Source organism: Drosophila tropicalis, unplaced genomic scaffold, assembly GCF_018151085.1.
Source record: "Drosophila tropicalis isolate 14030-0801.00 unplaced genomic scaffold, ASM1815108v1 contig_158, whole genome shotgun sequence".
Lineage (NCBI taxonomy): Eukaryota > Metazoa > Arthropoda > Insecta > Diptera > Drosophilidae > Drosophila > Drosophila tropicalis.
Window position 1 is genome coordinate 9149591 of NW_027172602.1, and position 17056 is coordinate 9166646.

Genomic DNA, 17056 nt, shown 5'->3' on the forward strand with positions numbered 1-17056 from the left:
ATGTTTTATTTAAATGGTTAATTTGATCAGGCTTACAAGACGATGATGAGGCTCAAAAGCTCAACACAAATGAATCGTGAGAATCAACTGGGACAGGGGCTGGGGCCATTTTAATTTTGCGCACTTCAATCAAACTGCAGCTCAGCCGGGTTTAGCTCAGTGGCCCAAGTCCAAGCCGACGATGCTCAGGCTCAGGCCTAAAACTCTCTGACTTTTTGAGTGCATTAAACCCAGGAGTGAGCTGCTGTTGCTCGGTGCTTGGACATGAACATGGGGACTTGGAACGATGTGGAACGGCGCTTGCCACTTAGCATAAACGGCTGGTGGAGATTGCGTGAGCCGCGGAAAACGCCAACCACCGCATCCAAGACGACAACGCAGACGAAGACGAAGACGGGGAAAAAGAAGTAGAAGGTAGAAAACAGTCCAAAGTGAGCCACGATCTGTGTGGCCATTGCATCAGGGTAACAAGCTGTAATTAGAGCCTCTTAGCCTGTCATCGCCAGCGTGCTTGATTATAGGCTTCTGACAAAAAAGTAAATATTAATTTAATACGAGCCAATTGTGGCAAGGTGAAGAGAAGAAGGAGAACGAACGACGACGGAATGCCGCAAGCTAAATGAAGCAAAGGCGAACCTTAAAAACAACAAAAAAACCTATATATATATATATATATAAACTCACATCTCCTCTCCACTCCATTTCACTCCACTTAAAGGCGAATATTGGCCATCGAAAAAAAAAAAACCCGTACCATAACTTTTTACAGGTGATATAAATACTGTGAAGCAGTGAAAGATTTCTTTTAGCCAGGATTTTAAGTGGTTAACTGGTTAATTGATTCTAATTGAATGTCACGAATTTTTGTATGCTGTAGGAACACATGAAGAAGGATGTTTGTTTTCGATATCGGGAGGAGAGAGAGAGAGAGAAAGGGAAATCAATTAATTCAAAAACGAATTTAATGTGTTTCAGTGTGAGGCATTGAGTTGTTGAGTTTCGAATGCTTTCTTTTTATGTACAAGAAGGAACAACTATTGCTGAGGAATATTCCATTTCTCCTGTTTTTTCTCTCCTATAGTTCCAATTTAACAATTTTCATTCCACAATTAAATCATTTCTATTCAATCCACCTAGATAATACTGCTAAGATTCAATTCAATTCAGTTCGAATGGATACTTTTTAAGGAATTTGTGGTGGGTGAGTTCATATTAGATTAGACTCAATAGAGAAAAGGAAATCCAAATCCCCCAGACTCCTTGAATCTGTTAATGCCCAACACAAATCGGGTTTCAAATCGTCTATATCAACAACGGCAAAAGAACTCTTTTTACCAATATTTTTCAGTGCGATTCCCTGCTCCTTCCTTCAGCATGTGCATTCTGTTAGCCAAAAGAAAAGAACTTTTTCCCAAGGACCACAAATTGTGGTCGTTTCTCATACGTAAATGATACATTCTCAGTTCTCGGAATTTTGGTATAAAGCTTTTTTGTTTTTAATCCCAAGTGCTATCAATTAATATTGATAATCCAAAAACCAAAAAAATCCATAAAACCAAAACTTAACTCGGCAGCAGCAGCAGTTCATGTTGTTATTCTTGTTGTTGTTGTTTGCCCTGACATTGTACGCCCTTTTTTGGTTAAAAACAATGGGTTCAAACGGCTGCGCGCTTCAGCGGAAAAAAACAAAAACAAAAACAAGAACCGGGTCCTAAATCAATCACAGCCAGGCGACATGTCAACTAAAAACAGAAAGAGACAGACATAGACAGGTAGCGATAGAGAGGGAGAGAGAGAGAGAGCGAGAGAGAAAGAGGAACGGATATAACGGCCCGCGCCCCCGCTTAACCACCAGGCGAAATGTCAACGTGATCGTAGCAGCTTGAAAAAGGCCGCCGTCGTTACATACATACATTGTAGAGTTTACGTGTGTGTGTATGTGTGTGTACATTAGGGTGTCCCAAGCCAACAAAGAAAGTGATAAGTTCTATTGATACGTTTTGTCTCAAAATTCACATGTTGGGAAATATTTCACAAGTCCTTTTTGGATAGATTAGGATGCAAATGGTGTCAACCAATAACTTTAATGAAAGACTAAAGTCTTTGAGATGTCAAGGTCTAACTTTTATTGTGAAAAGCTGAAATTGGACAAGGATTAAGCGTGCCAATTGGACCTTAAAGTTTGATTATCATATTTAGTATAAAAGTGACTCTGAGATTGTTGAAATTTATTAAAAAACCTTTTCGGAACATAAGGATTTGGGACACCCTAATGTATTATATTGGTCATATACATATATATTCCCATGTACAAGGGACAGCAATTCTCTCGAAGGGACTGAGACTCTCTGACTCTGACTGGAACGTGGCAGGTCCAAGTTCTGGGCTTGGTTTACCTTTGCTTTTTTGGCTTTTGGGAAAGGTATTGAAGGCGATGAAGCGTCGTTGTGCGTCGTCGTCGTCGTCGTCGGTGTGCGCGTGATATCTGAACTACGAAATTGAGATCGATTTTCAAGTACGTGTCTAAAATGAGAATTTCCCCCGCCCTTTTCATTTTTGGTTGGTTTTTGTTTTTATTTTTATTTTTTTTTTTTTAATGCCGATGAAATAATAAATTATGATATTATTTGAAATTAATGTTAAGTAAATGTCAATAGCAGTAACTAAGAAGGAGTGCAACCAATATGAAAGTCATTGGTTCGTTCGTGCGTGCGTGCATGATTAGCCTGTTGCACTTGTCGTCAAGATCTTACTTGAGCCCCATCATTGACATCGATTCGAAAGAGGAGTGAGAGGGAGACAGAGCGAGATCATGTTGCAGTGCATCACAATTAATATTCCAATCAGAGGATGGCGAAACACATGTCCCAGGCAAAGAGTTCGTCGTCATCGTCATCCTCTGCTGCTGCTGCTGCTGCAGTAGATCATCATGCAGTGCATGCTTAATGAGAAAAAATAAGAACTCCCTTGGATATGAGAGAATTCAAGGCATTGGTATTGGATGGATATGTCGCTGATTTGTTCGCTGTCATAATTCGATAAAGCAGTCACATGTCAGCACGGTAAAAAAGTACAAAAAGCAAACTCGATGAATCGTCGAATGATCACAGATAAATAGGTATGTAAAGAGCTTGTCCACAAGCGTCGGCTGGTGAATTTATATAGAGTGGCTCAAGAATAAACTGGGAATGAGTTTGTTTATGAGTTGAATATGGATTTAAATATGTATATAAAAAGATGAGTAAAGTTTGTTTAAAATAATCTATATATTCAACTAAACAAAGAAACCCATGAGGATGACAATAAGGATGTAGATGACGAAGGATCAAACACACATATAAAATATATTAAAGTATACCGAGCTGCCTCGATAAAACAAAAGAAACACACTGACCACAATGATGATGATAATGATGATGATGATGATGAGGTCCGAAGAGATGATGATAAAGTTGAGGTTAAAAACAAAAAACAAACAGAGAGGGAGAAAAAAAGGAGCATAGCCGAGTAGAGAAACGTTGAGCAGCAGTAACGCAGCAAGTGACAAACGTTTAGATGGATGGATCGTTCACTTTTGGGTATGAGAATACCCCCGAAACCCAACTCCAAGCAGGCCCCCTCCATGGTCTGGCGAATAAACCAACCGAAAAACGCGACGATTGCACATAAATTATATTTAAATTTCTTCAAGATCTAAAAGATATATAAATGCGGGGGAAAAAAACGAGGAAAAACAAATACAACACACACAAACACAGAGAAATTTATACCTACTTCGTTGGCGAGCCGGGTCAGACATATCTTATTTGTATCCCATACTCAATTCGTGGTCTCTTTTTGTTTCTCTCTCTCTCTCTTTCTCTTGTTGTTTTCGTATGTTTGGTTTCAATTTATGCAGATAGTCTCATATCTAGATACAAACATGTCGTTTGGTCTCTCCATGGAAATCCATCGCGCCAAAAGTTAAAGCAACACCTGGACCTGGGGCCTGGGTATGGATGAAACTTGGATGGAACATGATCATTGAACCATTGGACTCCCACCCATAATAGACAATGGGGCCCTTAAGTCTATTTGGTTTATAACAAAGTGGTTTGTTGACAGCTTAGACAATATATACCGCAGACAACAAGTCAATATTAGATATTATATGTATAAGATGTGTTTTTGCCAAAAAAGTAGTTTTTTCTTTCCTTACTTCACTAACTTAAAAATGACAATTTGAAGTATGAATATAATTTAAATACTTTAGTCTCTTTTAATTGCCAATTGATTGATGTTGAAACCTCCCAAAACAAAAGACTTGTCTTTTATGTGTGGCTTATCTATGCAAACGTCAAAATTATTGATCATGACATTTCCATTCATTTAACAGCTACAAATGTTAAGTGGTTAACATGAACTATTGTACATCATCATAACAATAAACGATACAGGAGTTTGAATATCATTTAGATAGCACTAAGTATCACTAAGGTCAGTAGTCCTCACCATAGATGTCACACTGTGCGAATACGTTATGCCAACTCTTGGAAGCATTCATTGTGTTATATATGTATGTACATACATGCATTCAAAAGCCCAAACAAGTCTTTTGGTTTTTAAACGAGCTCTTTTAATAGGGATTACCAATAGCAATTCTTGAATACAGAGAAATTGGAAGAAATTGGAGAAATTAGTCTAAAGTTATATATTCCAATACGAAAACATGTTCCTTAAATCAATCCTTCAGTCCCACCAAGTTCTATCATCGGACTTTGCTAAAGAACTCCAGAATCGCAATGACCATGCCTTAACTTTAACGCTTAAACTAGTTGGGAATTGCAATTAACAGTACTTATGTACTTACTTCAAAGAATATAAAGGAAATAGTGTCAATATTGATTATGAATAAATTCTTTCTATTGGCTTATAAGCTGATGTTTACATGAATTACTACTGAATGTGAATTGTTTTTTAAAATTATACAGAAGAAAGAAGATCAGACAAAAAAACATAATAATTTTGTAAATTTTTTTTTTGAACAGAATAAAAATAATAGAAAATTGTGTGTTGCTTGTTTTCATTTCATGTTTAGTTCGTTTTGAATTAGTTTAATTCTTGACAAATACCTTTGATGTGAATGTTTTTGCCATACAGTTTATGGTGGGGGCGAGTATAGTTAGAGGGCGGGCTAAGAAAACGCGCGAGAGAGAAAGAAGGAGGGAGACAGAGAGGAGCAGAGTGCGAGTGCGAGTGGTTGAAACAGACGACAGTTGCTTGCTTTGGAACGCTGTCAAAAATTGCCAACTGGCACATTAATCCACACGACATATTTATGAGTGTAAATGTATCTGTGGCACGGCACAGGAGAGAAGAGAAGAGAAGAAGAGGGGACGGAGCCACGGAGATGTGGATGGAGATGGGGACCGAGACAGGCAGGGAACGGAGATGGAGTGCTCTGTGCGAGTATCTGTGAGATATAAAGATATTGTCGACATGGACGAGGGTTGCTCTTTGCTAAATGAGTGCACATTTCAGATAAATTATTGCACACAGCTCAACGGCGGCAACGGCGACGACGACGACAACGACAATGCTGCGGCGGTGTATTAAACAAATTTAATTTACACACACACACATACACACACACAGAGAAAGAGAGAGAGATACCTTTACACACATAGATACATCAAAGAGCGCACCGCAGCGTGACAGAACGTCCCGTCGGGTCTCAGCTCTGTGTTAAAGGGGCGGAGCTTAGCGAATGGCCAATGTGAATAGGGCACTCTCATAGATACTCACACACACACTTACACACACACACACTCACACACACACACACTCACACAAACGATTAAGAGAGAAAGCGAGAGAGAGAGATAGAGAGACATTTACGTTGAGATACTTGCACTTATGGCTTGATATTTGTTTATTTTCTCATCTCATTGATTTTTTCTGTCTTGATTCTCTGTTGGAATTCACATGGCACGAGACAGACAAGCCAAAAATAAAGAAAAGGAAACTGTCACGTGACCCATCGCCTGAGGCTCCAGCTAAGAGATGGCGGCAAATATTTCAATGTACATATATGCATATGCATGTACATACATATCTCTGCAATTGCAGCACTCACACAAATGCAAAACTTCTCCATTGACTGCACTTTATCTGTGCCGAAGCTGTAAATATCCGCGAGACAACGACAACGACAACGAGGCAGCAACATCGACGCATCGTTTCGCGTATCTTTACGTGCAAATCGGTCGAAGGCGAAACCATTCGATTCGACAACGAGTCACCTAACGCATCCGTAAACGCGGCTAATCCGCCCAGAATATCAACAAGATATATACCATAAAAATATAGCGATACATACATACATCATCATAAGTACATAGATGTACATACATATATACACACATATGTATATATATAGGAACCGATCGTGCTCCACTTGTGCCCATTGTTGTTCCAGGCTGCTGTCAACGTAACTCACAATTGAATTGTTCCTTTGTTCTTCTACTCTTGACTACCAAGCCAAAGATCGAACCTTGATTTCTCCTCCCCCATCAAGCAACTTTAACTCCATCTTCGACTTGGCCACTGCATCGTTCACATAATTGGCCGTCGCTTTTGTAGTTGACCGCAAACAACAACCAGAGACCGGACGTCGCCATCGCCATCGTCGTCGTCGTTGTCGTCATGCTGGTGCCGCCGGACATGATGGCCGCCCAAACGCGTATCATCTATCAGATGAATCGATTTTGCTCCGAACGTGTCCAGGCTCGCATGTTTAAGACGGCCACAGCCATACGAGATATCTGCAAAATTGTCCAGGACATACTTAAAGAGGTGGAACTACAAGAGCCCCGATTCATATCCAGCCTAGTGGAATGCAATGGCAGGTAATTAAATTTGAATGTGGCCAACTGTCATAATATCCATAGAATCCATAATTGGTCCCCAAAAATTCGAATCTACTCTACTCGGCTTTAGTTAAAATTTATGCTCAAATGTTTATGGCTACCAATAACAGGTAACAGGAGTTAAATCCAAACTAAGATCGACACGAGAATGACTTGACAGTTAACTGACAATGACGTTGCACGTTTCATGTAATGATCATGGCCCAGAGAGACAGAAAGAAAGAGAGAGAATGAGCCAGTTTTATTGGCCTGTTATCGAGTTGCGGTGGTGATGACAGTCAACTGAACGGCCACCGGAATTACGCTTTGACTTTGGCCCTTTATGATGTGATGATATGTAGCTGGTTGGCTGATTGGTTGACTTTTACCTCTTTTTTCCTCCGACCAGATACGAAGGCGTTGAGGTCATCTCACCGAATGAGTTTGAAATCGTACTCTATCTCAATCAGATGGGTGTCTTCAATTTCGTCGATGATGGCACACTTCCTGGCTGTGCTGTACTCAAGCTAAGCGATGGTCGCAAACGTTCCATGTCCTTGTGGGTTGAGTTCATCACTGCGTCTGGTTATCTATCGTCGCGCAAAATTCGTGCCCGTTTCCAGACACTGGTGGCTCAGGCATGTGACAAGAGCATCTATCGCGATATGGTTAAGATGATTGGCGATACCAGCGAAGTGAAATTACGGATACGAGAACGTTTCGTGGTGCAAATAACGCCGGCCTTTAAGTGCTCCGGCATTTGGCCAAGATCAGCTGCACATTGGCCCATGCCGCACATACCCTGGCCACATCCCAATATTGTGGCCGAAGTGAAGACTGAAGGATTCGATCTGCTGTCCAAGGAGAGCATCATAATACAAAATAAGAACAATAATGCCGCCACCATGGAGGGTGATGCGTGGGTCTTGAGCTTCTTTGAGGCCGAGAATCGTTTGCTGCAAGGTGAGAAAGACAAATCTCAAGCCCCAAATCCCCTTCATTATTCCCTCTGTGATTATTTCAAAGGTGGCTGCCGCCGTCGCTGCCTGAGCATGCTAAAGACTTTGCGTGATCGCCATTTGGATTTGCCTGGCAATCCGATCAGCGCCTATCATCTAAAGAATCTCCTCCTCTACGAGTGTGAGAAGCATCCGCGTGACTTTGAATGGGATGAGAGTTGCATTGCGGATCGCATCAATGGCATCTTTTTGCAGTTGATCTCGTGCCTGCAATATCGTCGCTGTCCGCATTATTTTCTACCCAGTTTGGATATGTTTAAGGGTAAATCGCCCAGTGCACTGGAGCAGGCGGCCAAACAAGTCTGGCGCTTGACGCGCGAAATGCTAACCAATGCGAATGCATTCGAGAAGCTGTAAACACGACTCCCGGAGTCAGAGCCAGACCCATATACAGATTCAGATTTAGATTTAGATTCAGATTCACATCGAAATGTGGCACTTTATACAGAGATGGAGAGAGAGTCAGATGGAGGGAACAGTATGAAAAAGTAATTCAAAAGGTGCTAAATTTTCATTGTAGCTCTGGCGATGGCCCCGAACTGATAAGAGAGAGAGAGAGACAGAGAGAGAGAGAGAGAAAGGGAGAGAGAGAAAGGGAGGGAGAAAGAGAGACGTTGTTGCTGCTGCTTCTCCTGCTAGGAGTCTGCCATTTTGTGCCATTCATTCAGTCCCAGTGAGAACATGTGTGTGTGTGTGTGTCTGAGAAAGAGAGAGCGTTTATGTTTGTATGTGTTTATGTGAGAGGCAAAAGTGTTAATGCAAAGATGCGAGATAAGCCCACTCCCCGTTCGACTCTTTCCATTGAGAGAGACGACCATTCAGGCATGACCCGTCGGCTTATCCTTGCAAATATTGTTTTTAATAACTCTCCGTTTAGGATCCTTTTTCTCTTGTCGGTTTGTTTGTTTGTGTCGTGTTGTGTGTGTGAGTGTGTGCACTCAGACAAAGGGAACAAAAAAGGAAAAAAAATACCATTTGGCAGATTTTTGTTTGTTATTTCCTTTTTTTTTTTTATTTTGTCGGTTTTTGACGGCACTTCAAGTGTGCGATCCTTACATCCTTACAGTTTCTAGACAAAAAACAAAACACATGTATTTCATTACACAACGCTAATGCACAGATAAGACAACAAAATGTTGCCATTTTTTCTGCAGTTTAAGGATCGTGCTCAAAAATTAGCAAAAATATCCGTCAAAGACCTGAGATTTGATATGTTTTAGGTAGTTCAAATCGTCAAATATTGTTTTTCATTTTGACCAAATTAAGGAGTCCTTTTAATTAAATTGAAGCAGTTGTTGGTTGGCCCTTCTTTAAATACCTACTTAAAACATGTAAAAAGTAAAACAAGAAGTTAAAAATCAATTTAAATTTATAAGCCTTCTCCAATAAATCGATTTGTTTTCATTCAGCTCAGCTGTATACAACGATTTAAAAATTTGATTTTTTTTTTTTTGAATTATAAGAAACTGTTTCTTCCATCTTATATAATAATCTATTAACACTAAGTGTTTTATTATAAAAGTTTAATATTATTCTTAAGTAAATGAGATAATTGACAAAATAAATTGAAAAACTAGCCAAAGGGATTTTGAATATTTAATTGCTGTCGAGCTTTTATTTTCGTAATCTTTTGGTTTCTACTCTAATATTGATTGAAAATACCTACACATATATATACATACATTGTACATATACATAAGTTAAATCCATTTCATTGAATAGAAAACTTCTCTTTGAAGTAGATTTTAAAACCTTTCACAAATGCTGACAACCCTTTTGTACCCATATTCCCTATATATGTACATATGTATATAAAGAACTACCTTTATACATACATACATGCAGATCAAAAGAGCGAGTGTGTGTGTGTGTGTGTGTGTGTGTACGAAGTAAATTAAAACCGCTGGCGGTTATTTAGAGTCCTAATTTAAATATCATTAGTAAACAATTAAAAACAAAAGAAAAGCCAAATCAACAGAAGGACTCAAAGGACTCAGACAGCGTTGACATTGCGACACAATGCCCACGGGCAGGGCGTGTCTACTACTATACAAGTTAAAGAGGACAAGCATGAGGGTGAGGGCCATGACGAGGGCGGAAGGACATAAATGTAAGCGATATAGCCACAGTAAAAAAGAGTATACATATTTGTGAAGTAGTCGATGAGGATTGCAATTCAGACCATATAAGTTGGACTCTTAATGAAATCGAAAGACAACAACAACAGGAATTTTGTTTTATCAAATGTTACTGAGAGCAGATCGTGTTTTGGCCTCTCGGTTTTAATTGCATTTCAAATATAATTTGTCAAAATATTTGCTGCTGTTGTAAGGGGATTCCGTGCTTTATCAATGCCTGAGGGTGTGCAGACTGGTCCTGATGCTGATGCTGGTTCTTGTCCCTCCCCCCCCATGATAGTCACGTGCCGTTTGCCAAGTGAGCAACAACCATGCCCGTGATACCACCTGATGATGCTTTTCCCATGGCCAGATGCTTTACCCATCTCCACCCACTCACGCATACAAATAAAAACCTATATAGGTTACATATATAGAGTCTAGCACTAGTGAAACGTTGGTTTGGTTAGCATGCGGTTGCGGGGTAACCTGATCCTGCGTGCTTCAGCATAATTTGTTATTTTTGGACTATTGCATTATGCTTTTTTTGCTTCGCTTTTGTGCGGAGAAGCGATAATGGTTTTCCTTATACTTTCCACCTTTTGTTGAAAAATATCGATTACATTTCGCTGAAAGTTTTCCTTTGTCCCGGCGACAACAACACAAACACAAAACACAACACAGCAGAAAACAAAAGGCAAAGGAATCCGAATGAAACAAACCAACAACAGGCATAACCATAAATAAGGGTAATAAAAATGATGCTCAGTTGTCGCTTTGCTCCTGATGATGAGAATGAGGTTGAAGATGAGGTTGAGGATGCGAATGATGATGATGATGATGCTTCTGCTGCAGCTGCAGTTGTATTGAAGTCCTGAGGGAAGAGTTGCTAATAAATTTCCTTAATGGCAATAATCATAACATTAACTCGTAGTCGGGAATTAAGAGAGAGCTTTTTTTTTTTGTTATTGTAAGTTTTTGATGAGACTTGGTTATATACCGAACCCGATCACGATTTCGATCTCCATCCGAACACCATTTGCAAGAGTTGACCGTTATTTACTTATCGACAAAAATTATGGTTTCCTTTTTATGAAATCCTTTAACAATAAGGCAATTTATGTTTTTCTAGAAGTAAACGGATTGCGTCCTTAAATAGAACACTTTTTGGCCTTTCAACGAAGGAAACAATTAATGGTAACACAATTCGTAAGGACAAAAATAAACAAAGTAAGCATTAGTTTGTTGTTTGAGTGCAGAATTAAATGAATGAAATAAAATGCGGAGTGGAAGCTATTTAAAGGATATATTTTTTCCATCATGTTTCAATGTAATCAATTTTCAGGCCCTCTTACACTCTCCTAGCCATCTCATGCCTAGATTCATAATTATGTCGTCATTATCAAAAACACGTGGTGCAATTTAACAACATCAAAAACCAAAACCAAAACCAAAAAAAAAAAAAAAAAAAAAAAAGAATTTATAATAATTATAAAAGGAAAAAGAGAAAGAAAAAAGCCAAGGAGCAAGAGCCAAGAGCACACGCCACAAATTATGAATATCAGAAAAATGCTCAAGATAAATGACACAAGAAAACTAGTGGGGGGAAATGGGCAATGGGTGTGGCAGGAGTTGGAGTGGAAAGACAAGGGCGTTTGAGGCAACTGGGACTGGCACTAGGGGGAAATTAGTTTTCCACGCATCGCCAGCAAACACAATGGAGCATCGAACAGCAACAGCAACAGGGGGAACGTAACGGAACGGGCACCTACACGTGATAATTTAGAGCAGATTGTCGCCTACTCAATACCAGCCATAGGGATGGAAGAGATAGTGTGAGTGTGAGGATAGATAGAATGTTATATTTTTGGATGGACATTTGCATTCAATTACGGCAGCTGTGCTCTGATTTATTTTTATGGAAAGGAAACCCCAAAATGGGCACTAAAAAGAGTTTTTTTTTTTTTCTCCCTTTCGCTTTTTGTCATTTGCTCCTCAATCATAATTATGTGATTTGTTTGCGACTACGACGACGACGATGACGACGACGCCAGGCGACTAATTAAAAGGTGGCATCATCAGGGACCAAGAGTGAGGGGGGCGGCCTTTGTGTGTGTGTGTGGAGTGGGTGGGTAAAGGGGTGGGCATGTTGACGTATTGTCGCTGATGTTCGCCTTGTGGAAATTATGACATTTTGATTTGAGTTTCATTTGATGTCGCTCAGGCGGTGGCGGCGGCTGCGTCGTCATCCCGCCAAGCTGATTTATGCCAGTCTTGCCATTCGAGGAGCATGAAAGTTGGAGATTAAGATGAAGATGAAGTCGAAGGTGAACTAATTAAGAGGCGGACCGGGGACGAAGTGGCAACGGGTTAGGCGTTTGCCAGCTGCAAACAATTTGCAGTGGGTGGAGGCATTTAAAGTGCCTGCCATACCATACCATAACAATTTGTTTGTTTGTTTGTTTTATGTACGTGTGTGGGTGTGTGTGTGTGCGTTGCAACAAGTGAAATGACAGACGTATGACATTCTGTGGGTCATCATTATCTCCAACAACAACAACAGCAGCAGCAGCATCAGCTTCTGCCCCCATCATGATATCGAAGACGATTAACATTATTAATGAATGAGAAAGTCAGAACATGAAAAGGTTTTCAATTCAATTTCAATTCCCAGAAAACCCCTTACGAATCGAAATGAACTTCAGCGAAAAGATTGTCAACATGATCATCAGTCCAGTCCAGGCCAAAAGCATATTTTATGACCCCTGAAGCATTTTTGAGCCTCAGTCGTCCCAACAAAAAACCGAAAACCGAAACATTGGAATTTTTGGTGGTTTGGATAAAAACCAAAAACAAAAAAAAAAAAAAAAAAAAACAAACCCGAAAACTAAGAGAAAAACAAAACAGAAAAACAGACGAAAAGGTACAAACACAACGAAAATATACAACGAGTCAAATCAATGCAGATAATATCAATTATATGTAAAAGATACACACATGCATGTGATAGATACATTTGCTGCGATAAGCATTTAAATTATTAACCAGTGGACAAACAGACAGACAGACAGACTTGCGGACTGGGGGATTGGGGAAACTGGCGGATAGGTGGTACATATATATACAAATGCCTTGGAAAGGATCCATCCCATCCATGTCGCATCGTTGAAATTTATGCCTCCGCAAAAGAACAAGTTTGCTTTTTTTTCTCTTTCTGTTTCTCATTCAAATGGAAAGAGAGAAAAAAACCCTTAGATATGTACATTCGCTTCTCAAAACTGAATAATATCTGTGAATTTTAGTTGCGTCTATGTTTTGATCCTAACTGCGGTTAGTAGCCAATATTGGTCCTTCAATTAAAAGTAAAGCCAACTATTGTGTGGCTGATCCGTTCAATTGAAATTCAATACAAAGTCACAATTTGTAAATATATGTATATGCTTTATGGGGTCAGAAAAACTTTCGTCCTCGATTGTGCAACCCCGTAAACTTTACGGATTTTCGATCAACATGAGAATCCAAATGTAAAATTAATGTTAAATGTTAAAATATTTTCCCCCATGGCTAAAAAAAAAACAATTTGAAACATTTTTGTTTAAACTTTTCTTTTTGGTATTGACTATGGATCTTTATTTGTATTTGTATATTATACAAATTGTTAATACTAACTAAATATATATATATGTGTTATATATATTCATAATAGGGGGAAAAAAAAACACAAAAAAAAACATTTATTATAAATTATTAATAAATTAAATCCTCTATCTCGATTGCATTTTCTCTCGCATCAATTTTGAAATACTTTCATAAAATACGGTTAAATTTGAATACGGACTATTACTCGCACCCTTAGGACTTTTACTCGCACCCTTAGGACCTTCAATTTGAAACTAGCACAGTGGCGCTGCTTTACGTTGGATATATGCTTTTGCTTTTTGGTTGTTGTCTCCGCTAACGTAAAGCTTCTGCTAAACTTTTTGCGATAGATTTTGACTAATCCTTGCAGTATCTTGTATGCAAAACATTCTTCTCCGTATTAGATAAAATTGCGCTCTCGTTAAGAGGACATAACTTCAAATAGATATCACTGGACTCCATCGATTCGATAAGGATATACTCGAGATAGATGCGGGGTGAGGAAAGAATACGCCAGGTGAGCGGATTGAGTAAATTCGTCTGATATTCCCAGAAGACAGTGGCATGATCCGGAACGTGCAACTCCTTGCCAGGCACTAGAGCCGTATACTGGTAGCCAGGCTCAAAGTACATGGCCTTGGATGAGAATTTCATGCGTTCAGTGGACTTTTTGCCATTCTCATCGTGTAGACGTATAGAAAGTGTGCCAATTTCACCGCCATGCAGAGTGCTCTCATCATGACTGGAGACACGTACTGTGATCTTGTAGTGCAGTCGACAGAAGGGCTTATGATCACCAGTCATCAGATAAAAAATGGGTGGCGGATCCTGTTTTGAAAGCAGACCCCGCTCCAAATGATCGTTGTAGTCTTCTTCACTGTGGAAACCCATGCGCATGCACAGATGACCAGGTTCTTCGCAACTCGTGCACTTGGCTTCTTTAAAGCTCTATTAGAGGAGAGAAAAGGAGAGTTATAGACGAGACCGATCAGACTTACATATATAATTTACTGTTACTTACATCGAATGACTCGCAGGTGTTGCCAATGAAGGGACATTTGCTGCCAATGCTCTCCGTAAAGTACTGCTGACTCCGTATGTGATTGCAGCCCAAGAACTCTTGCATGGTGGAGAATAAAGATCCCTTTTTGTTGCTCTTCATCACATCCTGCAGTTTCTTATCACAGCCGGGATTATCAAAGCCGCCATTGGGAAAGAAATCGATATGTCCCAAACGTTGATTAATCCCAAGACCGCCCTTCATCAGAGGATTGGCATCAGTGTGCACGATATCAACAAAATGGGCATCCGAACGATCCAAACGAACAATGGGATCGGTGTCAGTGAAGAGTGGTGCCGCTGGATCCAAACCAGTTATACGTGCTACTTTCAAACTGAAATCACTTTGCAGGTGATAGCCCGCATAGCCAGATAAATGGGCGCCCAGTGAGTGCCCAATAATGTGAACGTTATCAAGATTCGGCAATTGCAACTCCTCGTACAGCATATGGACAACATGAGCCGTAATGGCACCCACCAGACGAATATTGGCCACTGCCTGGACATACGGAGGACTTGCACCACCGCCCCAATCAATCAGAATGACTGCACACTCGCCCTCGGGCTCATGATTGAGCAATGCCTTGCCCATGGTCCACATCCAGGGTATTTCACCGGATTCCAAATAGCCATGGACCAGCAGATAAATTTTACCCCTCACATTAATGCCCAAATTCTGAACACTATCCGGATCATTTAGATCAATATACTTCGGCTGATCGAACTGCCGACGAGTATAGAGGGTAAAATGTGGTTCTATTTCCGATGGCTTCTGCGGATGAACACTGATCGAACGTGTAACAGTATTCCAGGGTCCATTGATGGGGAAACAACCATAGACGCCAAAGCATTTCACCTCATTGATATCTGCAGAAAAGTTAAGAAAAATTTGTATAAGGCTCGTTGGCAAGTTTTGCAAGTTTTCAATTTCCTTCCTCCCATGTATATATTATAATTATAGGGTGCATCCGACCTTCTAACCGGATCAGTGAAGCACAACCTCATTGTCTTCCGCTCGGCTGACGTTGGCCATTGTCGTCATTGTTATTGACAGTTTTCATATCGGAAGTTTTCGATTAGATATAATTCAAGACAAGTCAACGCGGTTTGTTGGTAGTAATTTGAATTTTTGGTTGCTTTTCTTTCTATTTTTTCTTTTATTTTTTTAATATTTAAAGATGATGATGTTAATGGAAAGATAAAAACAGAAGCTTTCCCCTGAGGCTTGCGCCTTTTTTTTCTCTGTCTCTCTTTTCAGTTGCTGTCAGGTGAATGAACCATTTGAAACCAGAATTTGTTTGTCAAAAGATGCTCTTCTCCGGGAGAGAAGCCAAGATGTTGAAGAGATTCTCTAAACTAAACCCTTTTATACTTGAACTTTTTCCATATTTGTGAACAGGTACTTGAATGTTGTTGTTTCTTTGTGTGCTAATTGTGTGCCAGGTAAAGTCACTTTGGTTTGGTCTTGCAACACACTCACACACACACACACCTAGCAATTAATCACCTGTCCATAATAACATGCCACGTTCTAGATACCAAGGAGAGATCAATAACTTACCACTTTTGGGTGCTGGTGGTAAATCGATCAGCGTATTGACAGCAGCCCGACTTGTATGATTGGCCAAATAGAGCATAGTTTGCAGCATTAGGCCGCCAGTTGTGTTGGCCACATACATTTTAAGTTAAGTTAATTCTCTGCGTTGCTTATAGTTTTTTTTTTTTTATTATATTTTGTCACTGGTTAACATGATACACTGCAATTGCGGTTTGGGTCTGGGCCTCGGCCTGTGTACTGGGTACTGGGGGCTGGGAATTCACAAGCCCTAAATCACCTCACCTCAGGTGGTTGTTCGCTAAGACCATTTATTGTTACCTATTAACTATTTTAAATTGATAGGATCGATCGAAAGGGGTTTTGTTGCTGTTGTTTTATTTAATTAAGTTAAGCGCCTTAATCTTATCTTTGCTTTTTGTCTTATTTTTCTGTTTTTCGTTGTTGTCTGTCTATCCACTTGAGTTGAGTTCCACGCGTTTTGCTTCGTTTTCTTTTTGATTTTTCTTTTTATATATACATATATGTATATTTTTTTTGGTCTCGATTTTGCGCTCGATTCGATCCCGTTTGATTTTTAGTCGCCGTTGTCTGTCTTGGTTGACACCCGCCGCCGTACTGAGCCGATCAGCTGCGAGCTACGCAATTTTTATGCGCCCATGTCTCAGTTTCTCAGTCTCAGTCTTAGTCTCCGTCTTCGTCTCCGTCTCAGTCTCTGTCGCAGCTTTGGTCATTGCTGATGCACGCGACATGGTCGTTGTCGGCCCTGAGCAAGATAAG

The 17056-nt window shown here is 40.0% G+C and overlaps 2 protein-coding genes across 2 annotated transcripts; one reads left to right on the forward strand and one right to left on the reverse strand.

The window, feature by feature from the left end:
* Positions 1–6188: 6188 nt before the first annotated feature.
* LOC137586765 (protein mab-21-like) lies at positions 6189–8882 on the forward strand. The gene is made up of 3 exons (XM_068302918.1): positions 6189–6887; positions 7297–7850; positions 7914–8882. The coding sequence occupies exons 1-3, from the start codon at positions 6685–6687 to the stop codon at positions 8261–8263; spliced, it is 1107 nt and encodes a 368-aa protein (XP_068159019.1). The 5' UTR covers positions 6189–6684; the 3' UTR covers positions 8264–8882.
* A 4869-nt stretch (positions 8883–13751) lies between these two features.
* On the reverse strand, positions 13752–16931 carry LOC137587092 (pancreatic lipase-related protein 2). Its single transcript, XM_068303344.1, has 3 exons — positions 16283–16931; positions 14684–15588; positions 13752–14610 (listed from the first exon to the last, which is right to left on the reverse strand). Exons 1-3 carry the CDS (start codon positions 16398–16400, stop codon positions 14020–14022), a joined length of 1614 nt encoding a protein of 537 aa, XP_068159445.1. The 5' UTR covers positions 16401–16931; the 3' UTR covers positions 13752–14019.
* Positions 16932–17056: the final 125 nt, after the last annotated feature.

What these genes read in the sequence shown, in the direction of transcription:
- LOC137586765 (XM_068302918.1), top strand. Translation starts at nt 6,685, where the DNA reads ATGCTGGTGCCGCCGGACATGATGGCCGCCCAAACGCGTATCATCTAT. An exon ending in CTAGTGGAATGCAATGGCAG is followed by an intron (nt 6,888 to 7,296) that starts GTAATTAAATTT and finishes TCCTCCGACCAG; the next exon opens with ATACGAAGGCGTTGAGGTCA. An exon ending in CGAGAATCGTTTGCTGCAAG is followed by an intron (nt 7,851 to 7,913) that starts GTGAGAAAGACA and finishes ATTATTTCAAAG; the next exon opens with GTGGCTGCCGCCGTCGCTGC.
- LOC137587092 (XM_068303344.1), bottom strand. Translation starts at nt 16,400, where the DNA reads ATGTATGTGGCCAACACAACTGGCGGCCTAATGCTGCAAACTATGCTC. An exon ending in ACCACCAGCACCCAAAAGTG is followed by an intron (nt 15,589 to 16,282) that starts GTAAGTTATTGA and finishes ACTTTTCTGCAG; the next exon opens with ATATCAATGAGGTGAAATGC. An exon ending in ACACCTGCGAGTCATTCGAT is followed by an intron (nt 14,611 to 14,683) that starts GTAAGTAACAGT and finishes CTCCTCTAATAG; the next exon opens with AGCTTTAAAGAAGCCAAGTG.